Here is an 18,619-nt window from a genome sequence, read left to right as displayed (position 1 = left end):
GAACTTCGAATGTGGGATATTTTCGCCTAATGCAATTTCGTCAGCTAGTGCTTTTTTTCATCCCGTTGATGATAAAATTACGGCAGGCTCGGTGATGGCATGCTCTTTCTACAGAGTGTGCCTAGGTAAGGGGGTACAATACCTATATAAAGCTTGAATGAAGATGCTCCCAGCTATTCACTCTCACCTTTCTCATAAGCGTGCGCACAGCACAGCGTAAATCTTCCGGCCGAATCGCGAAGGAAGATCGACTTCGCTGGCTACCTGGCGGCGATAATTTTCCGCGGAAAGGATTTCACTTACAGGTGAGTTTGAATATAATATTTATTCACGATACCGCATCAACGTACGTCCGAGTAAAGAAATAGATGCAATTAATATTAATCTATAAAATATTTTATGCTGCTTGCTTGAACACTTCTCATATATCATTTTTTTTCTTTTATATACGATATATAGGTGTACATTAATTATTTTAGAATATGATTAATTATTTTTCCCGTGTTTATAATGTATCAAAATATATAATTTAATCCTTATAAATATTTACTAAATTAAAACGTGTACATGTATACTGCAAGTCACGAACATGTTGTTTCTTATCCGACTTGACATTAATTAACATTAGTTAGTATTAATAGTGTTTTTCATAACCCGTGCTTATCTTGCACTTTTAGAGATTATCTGCAGATTTTATTGGAGAGAGATCTGTGTTTGTGACATAAATAATATTTTTCTTAATAAAATCGTTTTATTCGTCGTACGTTACTTTCCTCAAACGTATGTGATGTCAAAGCCGCAAGCAAACCTCAGTTGTAGGAGAAAAGGGAAGCGAGTGTGAGAATCATTGTGCGAGAGTGAGAGTGAGATGAGAAATGATGATTGCTCGTTTTGGTCACCGCATCTTCGAAGAAAGTGAGTACGCGTGTGAATATGTATGTATAGATATACACATATGCAAGCATAGTACACGCACTGCACGACGACGACGTGGATGCACACTTGTTGCACGCACCTAGTGTATGTAATGTCGTGGAGTCTTCTTCTATTTCGAGTATCCGTGGCAACAAGCAGTCAAACATGTCAAGTATCAAAGAACAACCGACAAGTCTTATAATGTGTTCCACTATCATTCGCGATGATCATTTCGAATAATTTCTCTTCTTGAAAACACTATTATTTATAATAAAAAATTTTAATATTACAATTAAAAATTATAATAAAATGTTACAGTAAAAAAATTTCTTTTTGTATATCGTTGAAAAAATAATAAAACAGAATGATACTATACAATGAAAAAAATTACATAAACCTCAGTATTCTTATCTTTTTATTCTTTTGACTTCGAAAGAAATAATCCGAGTTTAAGAGCGAGTTTATTTTATTTTCCACACGTGAAATGTAGAAGATAAAATCGTATCGTATCATTCGTTTTAAAAGTCATCTCGCATTGTGACTTCACATATGGATATTGAAGAAAAAATAATTAGGATATTCGTTGCACACGTTGCACCTCGTGACATTTATCTTCGTAAATTGCAAAAGTACGCGAAGAAAGAAGAAGAGTTTACGACATCTTTGCGCTCTATCGTACCCTAATAAAAGTATAAAACGCAGTGATGCAAGGACGAAAAAATATTGAGAGATTTTTCACTTGTTCCATAGCACATCGTGAGTTATGTCATTATTGCTTGTAATGAAGCGATTATTAACTATCTTTTAATCTGCCTCGACACGTCATGTTCATAATTATGGAATTGTCGACGGATTAAGATTACAACATTTGAAAAGAAAAAAAACTCATTTACAACTTATTCGTGTATTAAGTAATATAAACCGTGTATTATATGAATATAATAACATGCGAAAAATTGTGCAACAGTAAACTTTCTAGTAAAATTCTTGGCATCGCGTTTGATTGATTTGAATCGAGATGTGTAATGTTCGAATGCTGGACTGAATATATTCTCCAATATTGGAAAATTATATACGTCAATTATAATTCGACCAATTTCACGGTAGATGGATAAATCTATCTGAGAAGAAAATAATTTCGTTTTCATCGTATCGACAAATCGATGGCCTACTTCAAGAGATGATATTTAAACAGATTTTTAGACTAGATTATTTCTATTATAACACAGAAATTTTTATATAGAATTTAAAAGTGATATCAAGATGCGTCATCAATGTTTCTGTTTTGCAAATTGTTCCCAAAGCAGATTTAGAAGTATTGTTTCTGAACTGAATCGCACATCCAAATCATCTTGTAACGTTTACTGCGTCGTACTAATACAATGACATCCTTTCGCTAGTCGCGGTACTTAAGATGCGTTTTCTACAGCACGTGATAGTAAGGACACGTGCGTCAAGAGTTTGAAAAAAAAAGAGAAAAGATTGACAACACAGAGGGAGAGAAAGAGAGACAAGAGAATGGACCATGCTTGTACATGCGCAAAGAATATTAAATGTCAATGAACGGGCTGAAAAACGCGCGTGTCTCACCGTCTAAGGAATTTAACAGTAAAGTTCACGCTTTCCCGCCGGGGGGCACGGTTTTTGCAGCTGAATAAAAATTCGCGGACGATGCTTGCTGAAAGATGATTGTCTCGATGCGGGATAAAATCTTCGTTCAAATTCTCTGCCGAGCTGTAAATTTTTGCAAAGTCGCGGTAAAAAAAAAAAAAAAAAAAAAAAAGCGCCCGATGATGTATCATCGATGAGAAATGGAGTCGAACTAAAAAGATCGGCCTTGAGTGGATTTTCCGATCGCCAGCGCGATAATCGTTTCTTGCGTCGGCATCGACTTGGGAAATCGAAGGGGGTCAATATAACGCGTAAATCACGCTCGACGAAATGCGACGTACGGAAAGAACGGAGAAAAGATGTAAGATCCGTCAGATTAACACGGTCAGAAAATTTCAGCGGCATGTGAATTTTCGCCGAACGCGGCTCGGATGAAATCCCATTTTCCCGACTGTCGCGCATTATACGGAGGTTACGTATTTGGTGTCGCCGGCTGCTGACATTGCACGGGATAGAAATCACGGCGAGCGACGGTGATTTTTCACGTCGCGCGACACGGCCGGTTTCAGCAGCGTGTATACCGATGTATATAAGGAAATCGATGTCCTCGTAACCCAGACCTATTGGACGTAACAGTTTTCACTGCGCGCGAGATCCACGGACGCAAATCGCTGCCTCTACTTAAATCGTTTCGTCATTAGCGTCATTAACGTCCGGCATTGAGCGAGCGGATTGCCCAGCTTGTGATTTCGAATTTAATTGAATGCGCGCTGCCAACAATTTCGCGTTCATCGTCGTTAAAGTACTTCGCGAGGCGCTTCAAGCGCAGATGCATCGTCATAATTTCATCTTTATATTATCTTCTTCTTTATGTTAGTATCGTTGAGAAACACGATTCCATTATATATAGCGTACTCTTCTTTATAACGTAATGAAATCTGTATCTCTGGATTGAAAACAAAAACAAAAAAAAAAAAAAAAAAAAAAATCTTCGCGAGGACAATATCTTAAAATAAAATTATATAGCAACGAATACGCAAAGAGTAGTTTATTGTTAGATAATTCTACTAATCTCTACAAAATGTATACATAACTCTACTATAGTCATTAGGAATGTATTAGGTTTGATATTTTATTAGAAAACATTTTCACTTAGTTTTAATGAAGTTTAATTCTGCGTCCTCTAAGAGCATTCAGAGACTAGCTTGAATTATCATGAATAATAGAACAGTTCCTTATCACAAATGACATTCGGAACTCCCTCGGTTTACACAATTTCAACGTTGTACCGTCCATCCAAAAGGTATTTTAATACTCCTATCAGAGGATCCCGTGCATTTAGACATTCCTGTTATAATTTCCGGTCGATGACCGAACGATGAACGGACAGACTGTTGGAACGGACGCACGCATCGAATTTAAAATTGTAATGACCTCGAGTAGCCCAGTTCCCCGGCGCGGCACGCTTGTTATGAAACCTCCGTAATAAACGAGTGTTGTCCCGCCTCGTTATTAAAATGCCGACATCGACGACGAGAGGCGGCCGCGGCGAGATGCTGCGAGAAGAAAACCGCAGCATCTCAAGTGCACGCTACACTTGCCTAATCGCGCGACCGCAAATAGCAACTTTACGGGCGGGTCGCCTGCGCAAAGCTACACGAATTTCGCACGATAATTGCACGAGGCGGACGACGGGCGACGGCCCCGAGTGACTCGAATTATGATATCCTAATGTACGACGTCGGAGTCGGTGAGGATTTCGCAAGAGTCCGTCATCTCCCCACGCAACGTCAGGAGAGTAACGGCGGGAAGAGGCGGATGTTAATTAGCGCGTAATTAGTACCGGCGCGTTAATTTGATTTGCGACTTGACGTGATAAGAGGGAGGGAAGGAGGGAGGCACTGAATCGAGAATATATCGCACCGCGCGTGTGATGTGTTGCGTTTGTTCGAATTACGGGAACAGAAGAGACGCGCGTAAATTCTCCGGGATGACTCGTTGAGTTCGAAAGCGATGATCACACGCGTTGTAAGCATCAATCGTTCAGTTGAAGGAGAAACTGCACGGATCAGTGTTAATAAATGGTTAATAAATCTAATAATTTAATAATTAATTTATAAGTTGAAGTAAAAAATTGCCCTGTGTAAAAATATATGTAATCTCAAAATCATAAATATTATCTTATCGAACTAACTTTTTTATATAGTAATTGTGTCATACAAAAATATAACATAATAATATAATAATAAAATATAATATATATAAAATTTATAGTGATATACAGAAATGCATGAAAATAAAGAGATTTTAATTCTAAGGGTAAATGTTTAACTCGCAAATTAATTATTAATTTTATATTTTAAAAAGGCTAAAAGCTGCTTTGCGCAATATCAAATGAATTTCAATATGTATTAGATTTATTAACTTTTGAATTGTAATTGAACCATCCAGTTTTTCCTTAATAATATCGATATGAAAATGTCAATTATGCATGCAACAATTTCATGAAATGAAAGCGATGACGAATGTAATTTTTTCGAATGTAATATAACGTGCCACTCTTGTCGAGATGACGATTTTCTGTATATTTTTAATCGACTAAACGCGTCACTCATCTTGTATGACTTTTCACTCGCAAAAATTTGTCACGTTCGAGAGTATCAAAATTTTTACAATGCACAATGTGTTACGCGATAATCTCTCTTCGTTGTTCTCATCTGACTCAACTTCGCAAACTACGACCGGATTTATCTTACCATCGCACTCTATATGTACATATGTGTTCTTAATCTTTATTTAATTTAACTTAATTGGAATCTGTTTTGTGCAATCGATCCTCTACTATTATCATAATAAGAATTCTTGTTTCATTTTCGCAATTTAATATAGTCGTGAGACTTGAAAAATTCCTACACACCCGTGTCAATTCCAATAAAAATCTTCGACTTGCAAGTTTGCAGAACTAATAATTTATGGCAGTAGAAATTTTTGTAAAATTTTACATTTGAAACTGAGCATGCGCGAAATCAAAAAGATTTAAAGGAATCAGAAAGTACTATCAAAATTCCATGAAAATTCAATAGCTATCTATCTCTGTGGTCAATGAAATATAAAAGTAATATTCCTGAAAATTGAAAATCTATAACGTTATCAATCTATGAAAGAAATAAATCTATAAATGAAAGAAGAAAAATGTATAGGGATTTATTGACTGATAGATAGATCTCGCGACGATGCGTACGGCGTACGTCTCGACGTCAACACGTGTAAAAGCAAAGCGCATGTTTGCCGGTACCTATACGTTCCTCCAGCCGGCGCGGTACGACTTTCACCTTTCACCTCGTTTGAGCACGATTCCACTGTTGACTTCTCGAACTCTTGCACCACCGCTGCAACGATCCGATGCAGCATCGGATACATCCGAATGCATCGTACGACCACAAACGGCACGTCACGATTCAGTTTCACTGGCGAATTCGTGGCATAAAACTAAGGCAATGGAAAGCATCCGTGCTTCCTTGTACTTCCTAGAGGTACGACGTCGGATTAATTGAAAGTGACCGTAAATCGTATTTCGGGTTCGTTGAACGATGAATGGATGATGACATTCAGGCACGAGACAAGAAGAAATTTGTTAAGCCGAAAAAAGCCGCGCATTTTGCACGTGTATTGAATGTTTCGCAATCTTGCGAACGACTCGAAATTATCTGTCAAGTATGCGAATGATTGATGCTGTGCAATTTAACTGCCGCAATTATCATAATTTTAATTTTAATAAATAATAATTATTATTATATATCGCATTATACATATGAATTTTGTAATTTTGTAATTATCGATTAAACTGAATATTAAATTGCAATCTTAATTGATAATTCTATCGATACTCTTCATTTTTCACATTTTCATCTGCGATATGTTTTATAGCAAAACTAGAGAAGAACTAACAATAAGAGCGTAAGAACAGAAAAAAATCCCTATTTAAAACTGGATTTACGAAAATTTCAGTCGCTATAATATTAATGAAGATTGCTGTAAAATTAATGAAGTCCGTCGTCCGTGATGGAATGCCACTTTATTTATACCGAAGAGAGCAATGACTCTACAACGTACATGTCCAAAAATATGAGATATTAAGTACTCGCGGACATGCCCATAAATTATCTCAACAAGATGGTCTAGAATTATGAGACGTGTGAGACAAGACAGCGCGATTATGCCGCGCGTAATCCATCCTGACGAAACATGCTGCTAATACATACGAGCCACCGCACGTGAGAAGAGGCAAACAATAATGGAAACGGCACCGACTCCTGAGTAGAAGGAAAGATTTATTTAACGATCGCGATCCGAGATTAAAACAACGAGCGCCATTACTCGCACGCTGAAATTTTCCGCTAAAGCTCTGTCGAAATAACTGCGTGCGATTTCTTTTTTTTTTTTTCTTTTCCTTTTTCTACGACTATTAATTTCGCCAACACGCCGCGGGACCTTGGAGATCACTCAGCCGGCTGCAACTTGCCAACGGGACAATTATCTGTACAGTCATCGTTTGCCGAAATAATCCTCGGCAGACGTTAATCTTCGCCAGATGAATTTCATCCATTTGCGTGATTCGGACCTTGGATATCCGCGGGCAATTACAAGCCAATTAGAAAACCGCAAAGATGTTACTTTCGAAATGGAAACAAGTTTAAGCGGATGCGCTGTTTACATAGCGTTCGCGCATTCCACGCACGCGGAGACCTTGAAGAAGCGTCTAACGCGTGTCTAAACACATGTATAAATTTTCATAATCATCGTTGTTTTTCGTGTACTACGCCGTCCTAGAACCCGAGACCTTGAGGAGAAATCACGCACACATCGCTCTCTTCTTCTCACAATAAGTCATCTTGCCTACACGGTGACGTCAACTGTCAAAAGCTACGATCACGGCCATAGATTTCATAATGATCACTTTCTACTTTCGACGAGGAGACCGGTTCACCGTTCATCATCCTTAGGTATACTATCTTAGATGTACTATTCCAGCCGTGTGTCAATGACATTTGACCCTCGCAGCGTGAACGCGATTTCACGGATCAATTATTTTTATGGACAAAATACCGTTGGAAATCGAGAGTACTGACATATCGTGATTGCGTGGAAAGGACAAGAGATTTCAATTGTATTAATTTAAAAAAAAAATTTACAGGACGAGGATGAGGCTCATCGCGGTGATCCTCGTCGTCGCTTTCTCGGGTGCAACGATGGGCCAGAATTTCGGCGGTCACGCGCTCTTCGTGAGAACTCCAAATGCGAAACTCGGTAAGAAAAATGCGAAAGGACTCTGCGAGTCCGCTCGGCGGAGGAGAGAGAGGCGATACAGTTGTTGTGATGACAAATACGAACCTGATCACAAACGAATGGTTTGAAATTCATTAGCTCACTCGAGAGTCCAGCGGGCTGCTACCTCAGCATCGCCGGCAGACGTGATGGCACAAAATATCCTAGAGTGGATTCAGGGCATCTACCAGCAAGGCGCACGTAAAAGTAGGTTTCCGACTTTCAGCCGTCCCATCGTCATACGAGTATTCCTTTTTTTTTGTTTCTCCACAACGATCAAATTTAGCAAATCTGACGCTGGCGCGCTGATTTATAGACGGTTCAGTGCCGCTGATGGTCAGAGGGACCCTACTACCACGGACGTAAATTGCGATCTCGTGCGCAAAAAGCTGCAACTATGCGCAGCCAACGCCATCGCAACGATTTAGATGTTATAGACGCGTCAAATTAATTATTAATTCCTAACTCGCCGTGCTACTAATCAATCATTTTATCGTGACATCTGGACATCATGGTAATCTCTATGTTCGAAGTTGAGATTGGCTTTAATGCACGCTTAATCCGACCGATAACAAATTGTTTTCGCTTACAATGCACTGTCAAGTCAGTACACTTATATTTCATTCTTTTTACTTGTATTCTTAAAAACCGTTTTATTCAAAGAGTCTGACGAACGCACAAGTATTTATAAAAATTAATGAAACTTAATTATCAATAGCACAAATATGAAAAGTATTGTAATTGCATTTTTTAATTAGAATCAATTTTCAGTTATTTTATCAATAACATACCTAAAAAAATATTGTAATACTAATCTACGTAATTTTGCATTTTATTGCATTTAATGTTAATTATTAATATTTTATTTCTCTTATATATAAAACTGATAAGAAATTATCAGTATAAATATTTTTTTTCTGAAAAGTTTTTTCACAATACTTTTCATTCGTGTCATCGTTATATCGATGACAAGTGTCAGTGGACTTTCACTCTCGACGAGCCCACGTTTTCTTACAGCTCGCCAGCAATCGGAAACAAACGCGTACTTGCCGCCGTTCAGTACTCAACGACCACCCGAGAAACCTCGGCCGTTCCAGCCGTCGGGCGTGACAAGTTTTCCGAGGCCATCGTCACTCTACACCCCGCCGAACACCGGCAGTTACCCAGGATCCGGACAACCCGGATACTCCACCCCGAGACCGAGCTTCCCCAGCAGCCAACAACCTTCGTCAACGTATGTGCCGCAAGGTTTCAGCGGCTCCACGTCCTACAACCCTCCAAGGCAGGGTCAACCCTCGTACTCTAACGCGGGCTCGTCGGCCTTTCCGCCGCTAAGTTCCCCGGAATCGTCAAGCACTTACCTTCCGCCGCAACCGCCGTCCATCCCGTCGACCACTCCGAGACCGCCTCTGTCCGGGTCCACGAATGGATTTTCGGGCAACGGCTACCCATCTTCAGTTGACATCGGCAGCACTGGGGGATACTCGCCCTCGGGAGGTACCGCTGGAACATTACAACCGCCAGTTACAGGAGGATTCTCGACCCCAGGTGGCTTCTCCACGTCGTACGGCTACCCCTCGGAGCGACCCACGCCGAGTTTTCCCACCCCGGGTGAGGAGGGTGAAGGATATCCCAGTTCAGGTTACCCAAGCGAGGGATCTATTTCGACTGGATATCCCTCCACCCCCGGAAGACCGTTCCCTCCCTTCACTACACCTGGTGAAGGAGGTACACCTGCACCAAGAGTTCCCGAAACTGGAACTACTGGATCAGCCTCTACTACTGGAGAAGAAACTGCTGGAGGTATATTTCCTTTTTTCTACTAAAGTTACAATATATATAATCTATAGACATATGAAAAAATATAATTTGATTTTATCGTCAAGCCGCCGAGCACGAAGATCTCAATCATCCTCCGCATATTCATAATCTCGATGTCGAATGCAGTAAAACCATGATGACGATCAATATCGAATTCAATCGCGCGTTCGACGGCCTTATTTATTCTAAGGTAAATATCCCACAACCGACAATCTCTTGTACCGAATTTCATCGATAATAATCTAGCAACTCTGTTGAATTTCAGGGATTCTATATGAACCCGGAATGCAGGTACGTAGAACAGAACTCGGGCCAAACACAATATTCCTTTACCGTGAATTTAGACTCGTGCGGAACTCAATTCATCAATGATTTCGAGGGTGAAGCCGGTCAAGCTTACTTGGAGAACGTTCTCGTGTTACAGGTGTCGAACTAAATTCATTATTTTTTCATTTTCTCAATTTATTTAAAAAAAAAATCATCTTGATAAAAAGTATCTATTGAACTTCAGAACGAACCGGGTATACAAGAAGTCTGGGACACGGTGCGAAGAGTACGATGTCTCTGGGAAGGAAATATTAATAAAGCCCTAACAGTAAACTTTTCAGTGGATATGTTGAACCAAGAAATCGTTACCTTCAGTGGCGATACGGCTACAGCCAAACTGGATATTCAAATCGGTAAAGGACCTTTCGCACCTGCAGCCGATGGATTAGTAAAGATCGGAGAGACGATGACTTTAGTCGTTTCCGTGGAAGGCGATCCTGGCTTCGATCTTCAGGTACGCACTAACAATTTATAACAAAATAAACAAAATGAATATAATTAATAGAGTACAAAAATATCAAATATGAATATAAAAAATAATTATAAATTCATAATTATTTCTCCATATTCTGTGATTATCCTTAAAATGACAAAATTTTAAGACAATTTCTTTTCTGATCGCACACACATAAAATATGTAGATTAAAAACTAACAATGTTTAATTATATATAATTATTTTCAAGGTGCGCGATTGTGTGGCGCGAGATGAAGCCTCGACCAACATGCTGCAGCTCACCGACGAAAGAGGTTGCATCTTGAAACCGAAATTATTCGGTGCCTTCCAGAAGACAAACGATACCGGAAGTACAGGCGCTTCTATCATTGCTTACGCGTTCTTCCAAGCTTTTAAATTCCCTGACGTTATGGATCTATTCATCGAATGCAATGTCGAGCTCTGCAAAACGGATTGCGAGCCTTGTCCAGAAGCAGATCAAGTAAGACGCACATACAAGTCAGATAATTATAATTTTGTATTATTTGTTAACAATAATATATATATTCTAAAACTTAAATATTAATGACATATAATTCCACAAAATTATCTCACATTATTACTATCATTATCTATATTTTTTTAATTCTTTATTTCACGGTAAATTAAACCGATCTTTTTATCTTTTTTTATAATTTGTATTATATATATATACATATATAAAATAATTTCTTTTAGCAAATCGAACCAGGTAGACGTCGCCGATCGGTAACATACACATCTACAAATACTTCGAATCCGGTTTTATTATCGGACCCGGTTCGTGTCGGACGTCGTTTCAAAGTAATCATGCTAGACGACTTAAGCACAGCGTCCAACCAGATTTTGGAGAGCATGGAGGAAACGGCCGTCGAAACGATGATAAAAGCGAAAGATGTTTGCATGAGTAACAGTAGCTTTTACACGACTTTCTCCCTTATGTTGAGCACGCTCTTCGTCGCGACCATAAGCGCGGCTGTGTTTTACATCAAACTGCAACGAATTCGTAGAACAAAAATAGCGGATACGTAGGAAGATATTATTTACAACATCTCGAGTTACTATCGTAACGACATTAGGAAAGGAGTTGCGTAGCAAACAACGAACGCGTGCCAGTAATCAAATAATGCTTAAGCAGTAAGTGAATATTACCCTTCATCGCTTCGTAATTTTTTTTTTTTTTTTTTTTGCGAAGAAATTGATAGAAAAACATATGCACCGAGATGTCTAAAACGTTACAATTACGACAAATTGAGACAATTCTTTTACATCTATTGGTCCCGTATATCTATGAATTAATTTTGATATAACGCGTATTAATTTTTATACCGGAACGTGATAAATTTATTTTATTCGACAGGGATGTGCAGCCATATTTTACATATCAATTTACGAATATAATCTAACAAACTACTCGTGCAATCCTCGGATAACGGTAGTGCTCATTTCGCGTAATATTGAATACCAATACGATATGGTATTTATTGTATACTTCGATATCAGCTATATAGATCTTAAGGACTTTAAAATAAATTATGATATTTGTAAAAAAAGCTGTCTTGTTACTGTTATCCCTATTTACAAACGTACACGATCGCTTCCTCTTAATTCCTAAAGATGAAATAAAAATATATACAGATAAGGAATTATATGTCTAGAGAACATAATATTATATTAATTTCAATTTTTTATGATACATAATATTTTCTAAATAATCTAAATAACGTATATATACAACATATAAACATGATTCAAGTAAATGCAGTGTATTCTATCTTCAGCATAATTTATCACCACAGAAATTAATTGAATATATAAACGCATATGATCGATAAAAAATAATATATCCTATTCTTTGTACAATATTAAAAGTATAAAAGACGTTATTTCCTTAATATCTATGGATGTTGTATCTCAAATATAATGTTAACTTATTTCATTTGACCCAACTTTACAAAAACGTAAAATATATAAGTACTCTCCTCTTACTTTCCTCTCGCGAATGATTTTACCAGACATACCTAATTTCTGAAAAACACTCAAAATATATTCAGGATCATTTTCTTTAATAACTACCAAATAAAACAAGCCTGTGTCTGATAAGATTTTAGGAATCGTAGTAAATATCTGTTCCATAACTTGCCTGCCATTTTTGCCACCTGCCCAAGTCTTAAATATAAGTCTATTTTCTAACACTTCTTCATATTCTGTAACTACATATGGTGGATTAAATAAAATAACATCAAATGTATGTCTAACCTGTATGCAATTTAACAAATTCATGTAGAGAACATCTACATCAACAGAATTAACTAGACTAGTTCTTTTTGTGGCCCTACATGCATCAGGATTTATATCAATTGCAACAAAATGAGCATTATGATATTTTTTCAATGCCATTGCTAAAGCTGTGATAACTATACCGGAACCACTACCTATCTCTAAACAAATCACAGGTTTCATATTATGCAAAATCTCTAAATCTGCTTCCAAAGCATCTATTAAAAGATACGAATCCTCAGAAGGATCATAAACTGTTTTAAGTTCTTCATCTGATAAATTAACTACTGGAGTTTCCATAATTTATACCAATTATAAAAAGTGTTTATAAAACTGCAAAGTAGTCAATGTTAAATAATGATTTGAAAATAAAATATTAATATAGTATTGTTAATTACATTGAAAATTATTGTTGTTTTTCAGCTTCTACTTTAACTGGCTCTTCCTCTGGTTCAACAGTAATACTACTATACGCAGAACTATTATCTAAAAGCGTCTTTCGCTTAGCAGTACTCTTTTCGACAGCTTGATGTACTTTGTTTAATCGCTCTTGAGTGGTTTGCAAGATGTTGCTAACAATGGTAATTTTGTGCTTAGCATTTATAAGTTTTTTTACATAAGAATCTGTGTCAAGTGGATATTGTAATGTTTCGTTAATTCTCTGAAGTTCCTCTGTTAAGGATTCAATTCGCTGCTTCAGTTCTATTTGGCATATCCTATAACATAACAGAATAGTCATGTATAAAAATAATAAATTCTTTGTCATTTTTGTATACAACAACTTGTATAGATATAAAATAGATGTAAAAACATAACCTTTTACTTATTCCAAATATTATACCCTAAATTTTAAAATGCTCTTGCAAAATAGATAATAATAAAGTATATTTTGTGTGTAAATAAATCACCATTCTTCATCATCACAATTCAATAAATATATATTTTACAATTTGGCTACATTATGTGAAAGAAACGTAAGAATAATAAACATATAGACGTAAATTGTGCAAAAAGAAATGCGAAAAATTGAATAAATTATTATTTATTATTAGTGCAGCCGTGCTATAACGAATGACAACGAAAAACTTGAGAATACCTGGTGGCGCGAATTCTTTCGTCCAGCTGATCCACTGTAGGTTTCAAGAGACTCATAAGACCTTCCGTTAATGCATCCCGCGTGGGGTTCTCGCAAAAATCATCTATCTTGTCGTCAATAGACGTATTATCACTCGCCGTATCCACGTCCATGTTATGGCTTATGGCTATAGTGAAGTGTAGGGTGTAGGTTGTGTGTGATAAGCCTTAGGGTGATTCCACAATAGCTGTCGTAGGTCGAATGTCGGAAAAGTTGATCACCACAACCAATCATATTCGATTATTCTTCTCTAAGTCAACTGTGATTGGTCAACTCTTCCGATATCCGACTTACGACAGCTATTATGGAACCAGCCTTAGGCCTTAGGCCAGTTCTACAATACATCGTATGTCGCAGTTGGATGTCGAACGCATGCGCATTTGGTTGTCGGCCGTTGTAAAGAGAGATGGTCATTTCCCATCTTTTCTGACTTATGATCTAAGTTTGTAACAATTTCCATAGATCTATGTACAATACACGGTATTTTATTTTACGACCAATGTAGATTTAGCTTAAAAATTCTTTATGACTTTATGGGATAGTAAGTAAAGTTAAATTGACCAATCATGACAAAGAACTCTTTTTATCTTGAGTGATCAATCAAGCATTGGTCTGATGAGAGTGGATTTTTGAACGCAACCTCTCGGCGGAAATGCTCTCGGCGCGTGTTTTATCAATTTGAAAATTACAGTGTTTTGTTTTTCGAAGAAGAGTTTGTTTTACGTTCCGTACAACTGCGCAATTGTGTTCAGGTATGGATAAAAATACAAAAAAAAAATTTATTTACTATTAAGATACAAGTATATGTAAAAGATAGGTATCTAATAATTATAAAGATTAAAAAAAAAATTCTAATTTATTCCTTAATTATTTGAGCAAAAAAATTCGAAAGATTTTCTAATTAACAGATTAAGGGCCACTTCAGAGCAATTAATCACTGATATAATATTTGCAATAATATTTTTATTGATATTATTAATTTTTTTTTGATTACAGAAAAAGAAATTAGATTAGAAACGATGAAATATATATTTAGAAATTTTGCTACAGATAAGTTGTTAATTATTACAGCTGAATAATTTTTTATTCTAATTATTAATTTTATAGTTTTGCTATTTATAAGTGGATCCAATTTTATTTTACAATTTTTAACTTAGCAGATATGGCGTTTTATCCATCTGAAATATTCACCCATCCACGGAAAACCAACCTTGAGATTTGTTGGTTTGCTACAATAATGAGCGAAAAATCATTTAAAAAGCGGTACAAGTCTGCCATTATAAACAAGATAGATATAATAAAAACTTGGTATATTATTTTACTTATGATTACTATTTTTATATAATATACAAATATTTCCAAACCTTATTTGTGATATTTTATCAATTGGATTATAGCCAAGAGATTATGGAAATACGCAATGATAATCGAGATAAAAATGGAATAAAATCTAGCTCGTATCTATCATCGCAATTAATGTGCGGTATAACAAAACTTCATTCTTATCAAACTAAGAGCTTTGAAAGTAAGTTTAGTTATATATAATATATATTTACTAAGTTAATTATTTACTGCTTAATTTAATATATATATATATATATAATCTTATCATTTTTCAGAAGAAGTTCTTAAAATTCAGCAAAAACTGTATTCTCTTGGGCTGAAGAAAAAAAATGACTCTGATGATGAAGATGAACATGATACGACAAAATTGTCTGACAATGATTCACATGAATCAGCTTCGGATGTAGAGATTGATTTGCAATTGGATGAAAATTTGCATCTGCTTCCAGACCATGATCTGGAAACTCATCAACTACAAATGAGGGTAAGTACAACTCCTATAAACTAATTAGATGATTGGAAGAAATATATTTTTAATAAATATTGAGTGCTTTTTATCTAGCAATACTCGTCAGCATGAACGTTATTCTATCTTTGTTGTCACCGGATGTTGTAAAAAGACAAAATGATGCTTGTGTTGACTTGTATTGCTAAATGGAAAACACTGTATCTTTAAATATTTGAATTTTTTAATTCTGAGCTAGTTCTTATTATTTACAATTCTTTAGTTATTTTATCATAAATTTTTGCTTGCTTTTAAATAAACCTTGATTTTTTTTCATTCATGTAGATGGACGCATTGTGTCAAGATTTTGGTGCTTTTGGTTCTTTAACTGATATGAAGTTGGACATTATGCCTGGACATGATATTGAGCATACGATATCGTTAGTTGCCAATTATTGAGCTTTCTTATTATGTCAAAAACTTCTTTAATCCTAGTTTAATGTAATTCTTTTACATAATGAAGTCATACTGTTTACTTCATTATTTTTAATTCTTCTTCTTTGCTTTTATATCTTGGTATCAAAATTAATTTGCAGAATATTTAGTACAAAGAGTGACATATTAATGTTTTGTTTTACAGAAGCCTGGAAAAAAAATTGCGGAATATACATTACAGCCAAGAGACAGGTATTTAAAATATAATAATATTATGTATTATGTTTTATATTTAAATTAAATTATTTATTTTGTAAAGTTCATCAAGAGAGATACTCGTCTCAGACTTCTATTTCGGAACTTGTGGATGTATCTGAGATGAAAGCTAAATCCAAAGAATCTTTGACCCCACAAAAACGAGTGCCACAGAATCCATCACAAATAGAAACACCTACAAAGAGGAGACGTGTATGTATTTTTTAAAAATAATGGCTTTTTTTGGTTAAAAGATTGTCAAATATTTCGAGTCTGTATCATAGACTTCTATATATTATACATAGAAGAGTTTATATATATAGAAGTCTGTGGTCTGTACATTGAAAATAAATGAATAAGAGTCAATGACTTGAGAGTTTTGCAAAATTAAGTTATCTTATTTTTTTTATAAATATAACTGTTGTGTTACTGTTTTATTTGTATAATTTCTAATTTTTATTTTTATTTAACTTTTTTCTATATATTACTTTACAGCTATCTTTTACGGATATAGTAGCTGTTCCTTCTACAAAAGCTGTAACAGTCGAAGAGATAGGAGCGCCGATATCTCCACTGCAAATAGAACCTTTGCAAGCTTTAGATTCAACAATGCAGCTACAACCTTTAGATTCAAGCTTAGATGCCACCCCAAGGGTCTTTGGATCTAAAGCATCAAAAAAAATAATTGATAAGAAGCTCGTTTTGAATAAGCAACTGATTCAAAAATGGCGTCAGGATTTACATTATAAATGCAGAGTAAGTACTTAAATTATATAAATTTTATAGAAATATATATATATATATTTTCTTAAAATCGGAAAGATAACAATCAAATTGTTTAAAATTTTAACTGGAAGGAAATTTCCAAGTTTTAAGACTTTTCGATTACTTATAGAAATCCGATCTAATGAAAATACATCAGTTTACACCGGCAAGTGACCTTTTGAAGCAATTTTCACATGGGAAACGATGTGCAGATGTTTTACATAATCTCTTTAAGAAACATATAACTGGACCATTCAGATCGAACATAGATGAAAGTATTGTACCTGCTGAACTGATGCAAAGTAAATTTATGTTTAAACATTTATTAGATATAACTATATTATATTATTGTGAGAATAAATTTATACCCACCTTTACTTTTAGCCGAAGAAGCGTTACGCGTGGAAGAAACAGCGAGCAGACTAAACCTTCCTACAGAATTAAGCACATTTAGAAAAGACGCTACGATTACGGCCGATGGTTCTGCTTTAGGCAGTTTTGCAAACATCCCAATAATGGATGATTATCCTAATGCTTTAGACACTCGTGAAGCATTAGTGATGCCACCATCAGAAACATCATTGCATAGGTATTTCAAAAGCATGCATCAAGAAAAAGTTCAACTTATATTACTTAATATTTAATGAAAATATTTTTTTTTTTTTTTTTTTTTCAAGCGAAATATCTGCATCTCCGGTAAGCCACGACATTCTTGCTCAGTTAGAGGTTTTCTGGTGCGACCAGGAATACGTTGATTTTAATATGCTTATATCCAACCTACGACGGCCTAAAGATATTACTGCAGTCTTCCATATTCTGCTCGGTAGGTATTTCTTTAAATTGCATTCATTGTCGTTGTTAAAAAAAATAATTTTTATATTTTATTTTTTCTTATATAACAATACTTAATATTAAGATAATCGCACGCGATTATCGCGTGCGATTATCTTAATATTAAGTATTGTTTCACATTTGAAATATTATCTATTTTTTTAATTAATTTTAATGATTTTTCTTAATATTTATAGAATTACATGCAGAACAAAAGATTGTTTTGGTGCAAAACAATTGCCACGACACTCTATTGATTAAGAAATACAACGAGAACGACTAATTTATATACACACATATATATATGATCAAAATAATACTAGAAAATTGTTTATATAATTAACATAATTGTTTACTTAAATTAATGTTAATTGCATGCAATTTTATATAAAGAGTTTAATAAGTGAATTTTTCCTTATTTTTAATATTTTGTGAAGAAAACAAATGTGAAATATTATTCACTTTTAACTTCAATTCTTCAGATCCTTCTTAATATTATCATTATCATTACTATTATTTAACAAAATATTTCAATCGTAAGGAAGACTTTAATGTTTCAATTAAATGAAAGAAGATTAATATGACATACAGACACATTTTCATCATATATATTATAATTTAAGTTATAAATATCATTGTATTTTCATCACGTTATCA

General features: G+C 35.3%; 4 protein-coding genes across 8 annotated transcripts; 2 read left to right on the top strand and 2 right to left on the bottom strand.

Moving 5' to 3' along the window:
- The first annotated feature begins 169 nt into the window (after window positions 1-169).
- Window positions 170-12,025, top strand: LOC140663863 (uncharacterized). Of its 4 annotated transcripts, none has more exons than XM_072888380.1 (9): window positions 171-305; window positions 7,721-7,833; window positions 7,951-8,058; window positions 8,869-9,654; window positions 9,738-9,862; window positions 9,938-10,096; window positions 10,184-10,453; window positions 10,684-10,935; window positions 11,172-12,025. In XM_072888380.1, exons 2-9 carry the CDS (start codon window positions 7,728-7,730, stop codon window positions 11,502-11,504), a joined length of 2,139 nt encoding a protein of 712 aa, XP_072744481.1. In that variant the 5' UTR covers window positions 171-305; window positions 7,721-7,727; the 3' UTR covers window positions 11,505-12,025. The 4 variants fall into 4 exon arrangements, with proteins under 4 accessions (XP_072744483.1, XP_072744481.1, XP_072744484.1 ...); XM_072888381.1 differs by lacking the exon at window positions 171-305 and adding an exon at window positions 6,527-7,529; XM_072888382.1 differs by lacking the exon at window positions 7,951-8,058 and having other exon boundaries at window positions 170-305.
- On the bottom strand, window positions 10,337-14,032 carry Snapin (SNAP associated protein). The gene is made up of 3 exons (XM_072888401.1): window positions 13,849-14,032; window positions 13,151-13,468; window positions 10,337-10,460 (listed from the first exon to the last, which is right to left on the bottom strand). Exons 1-2 carry the CDS (start codon window positions 13,998-14,000, stop codon window positions 13,159-13,161), a joined length of 462 nt encoding a protein of 153 aa, XP_072744502.1. The 5' UTR covers window positions 14,001-14,032; the 3' UTR covers window positions 10,337-10,460; window positions 13,151-13,158.
- Hemk2 (HemK methyltransferase 2) lies at window positions 12,216-13,194 on the bottom strand. Its single transcript, XM_072888396.1, has one exon. It carries the CDS (start codon window positions 13,050-13,052, stop codon window positions 12,399-12,401), a length of 654 nt encoding a protein of 217 aa, XP_072744497.1. The 5' UTR covers window positions 13,053-13,194; the 3' UTR covers window positions 12,216-12,398.
- A 477-nt stretch (window positions 14,033-14,509) lies between the features above and the next one.
- On the top strand, window positions 14,510-18,264 carry LOC140663972 (uncharacterized). 2 transcript variants are annotated; one of them, XM_072888601.1, is made up of 12 exons: window positions 14,510-14,639; window positions 15,048-15,195; window positions 15,285-15,412; window positions 15,507-15,715; window positions 16,022-16,116; window positions 16,317-16,363; window positions 16,431-16,579; window positions 16,862-17,122; window positions 17,262-17,433; window positions 17,516-17,720; window positions 17,809-17,954; window positions 18,160-18,264. In XM_072888601.1, exons 2-12 carry the CDS (start codon window positions 15,050-15,052, stop codon window positions 18,243-18,245), a joined length of 1,644 nt encoding a protein of 547 aa, XP_072744702.1. In that variant the 5' UTR covers window positions 14,510-14,639; window positions 15,048-15,049; the 3' UTR covers window positions 18,246-18,264. The 2 variants fall into 2 exon arrangements, with proteins under 2 accessions (XP_072744702.1, XP_072744703.1); XM_072888602.1 differs by having other exon boundaries at window positions 14,544-14,639; window positions 15,045-15,195.
- Window positions 18,265-18,619: the final 355 nt, after the last annotated feature.

This window comes from Anoplolepis gracilipes, chromosome 3, assembly GCF_047496725.1.
Source record: "Anoplolepis gracilipes chromosome 3, ASM4749672v1, whole genome shotgun sequence".
NCBI lineage: Eukaryota > Metazoa > Arthropoda > Insecta > Hymenoptera > Formicidae > Anoplolepis > Anoplolepis gracilipes.
This window is presented reverse-complemented; position numbering and strand designations above follow the sequence as displayed.

What these genes read in the sequence shown, in the direction of transcription:
- LOC140663972 (XM_072888601.1), top strand. Translation starts at nt 15,050, where the DNA reads ATGGCGTTTTATCCATCTGAAATATTCACCCATCCACGGAAAACCAAC. An exon ending in ATAGATATAATAAAAACTTG is followed by an intron (nt 15,196 to 15,284) that starts GTATATTATTTT and finishes ATTGGATTATAG; the next exon opens with CCAAGAGATTATGGAAATAC. An exon ending in ACCTGCTGAACTGATGCAAA is followed by an intron (nt 17,434 to 17,515) that starts GTAAATTTATGT and finishes CTTTACTTTTAG; the next exon opens with CCGAAGAAGCGTTACGCGTG.
- LOC140663863 (XM_072888380.1), top strand. Translation starts at nt 7,728, where the DNA reads ATGAGGCTCATCGCGGTGATCCTCGTCGTCGCTTTCTCGGGTGCAACG. An exon ending in CCAGCAAGGCGCACGTAAAA is followed by an intron (nt 8,059 to 8,868) that starts GTAGGTTTCCGA and finishes GTTTTCTTACAG; the next exon opens with CTCGCCAGCAATCGGAAACA. An exon ending in ATCCTGGCTTCGATCTTCAG is followed by an intron (nt 10,454 to 10,683) that starts GTACGCACTAAC and finishes ATTATTTTCAAG; the next exon opens with GTGCGCGATTGTGTGGCGCG.
- Snapin (XM_072888401.1), bottom strand. Translation starts at nt 14,000, where the DNA reads ATGGACGTGGATACGGCGAGTGATAATACGTCTATTGACGACAAGATA. An exon ending in GAAAGAATTCGCGCCACCAG is followed by an intron (nt 13,469 to 13,848) that starts GTATTCTCAAGT and finishes GTTATGTTATAG; the next exon opens with GATATGCCAAATAGAACTGA.
- Hemk2 (XM_072888396.1), bottom strand. Translation starts at nt 13,052, where the DNA reads ATGGAAACTCCAGTAGTTAATTTATCAGATGAAGAACTTAAAACAGTT.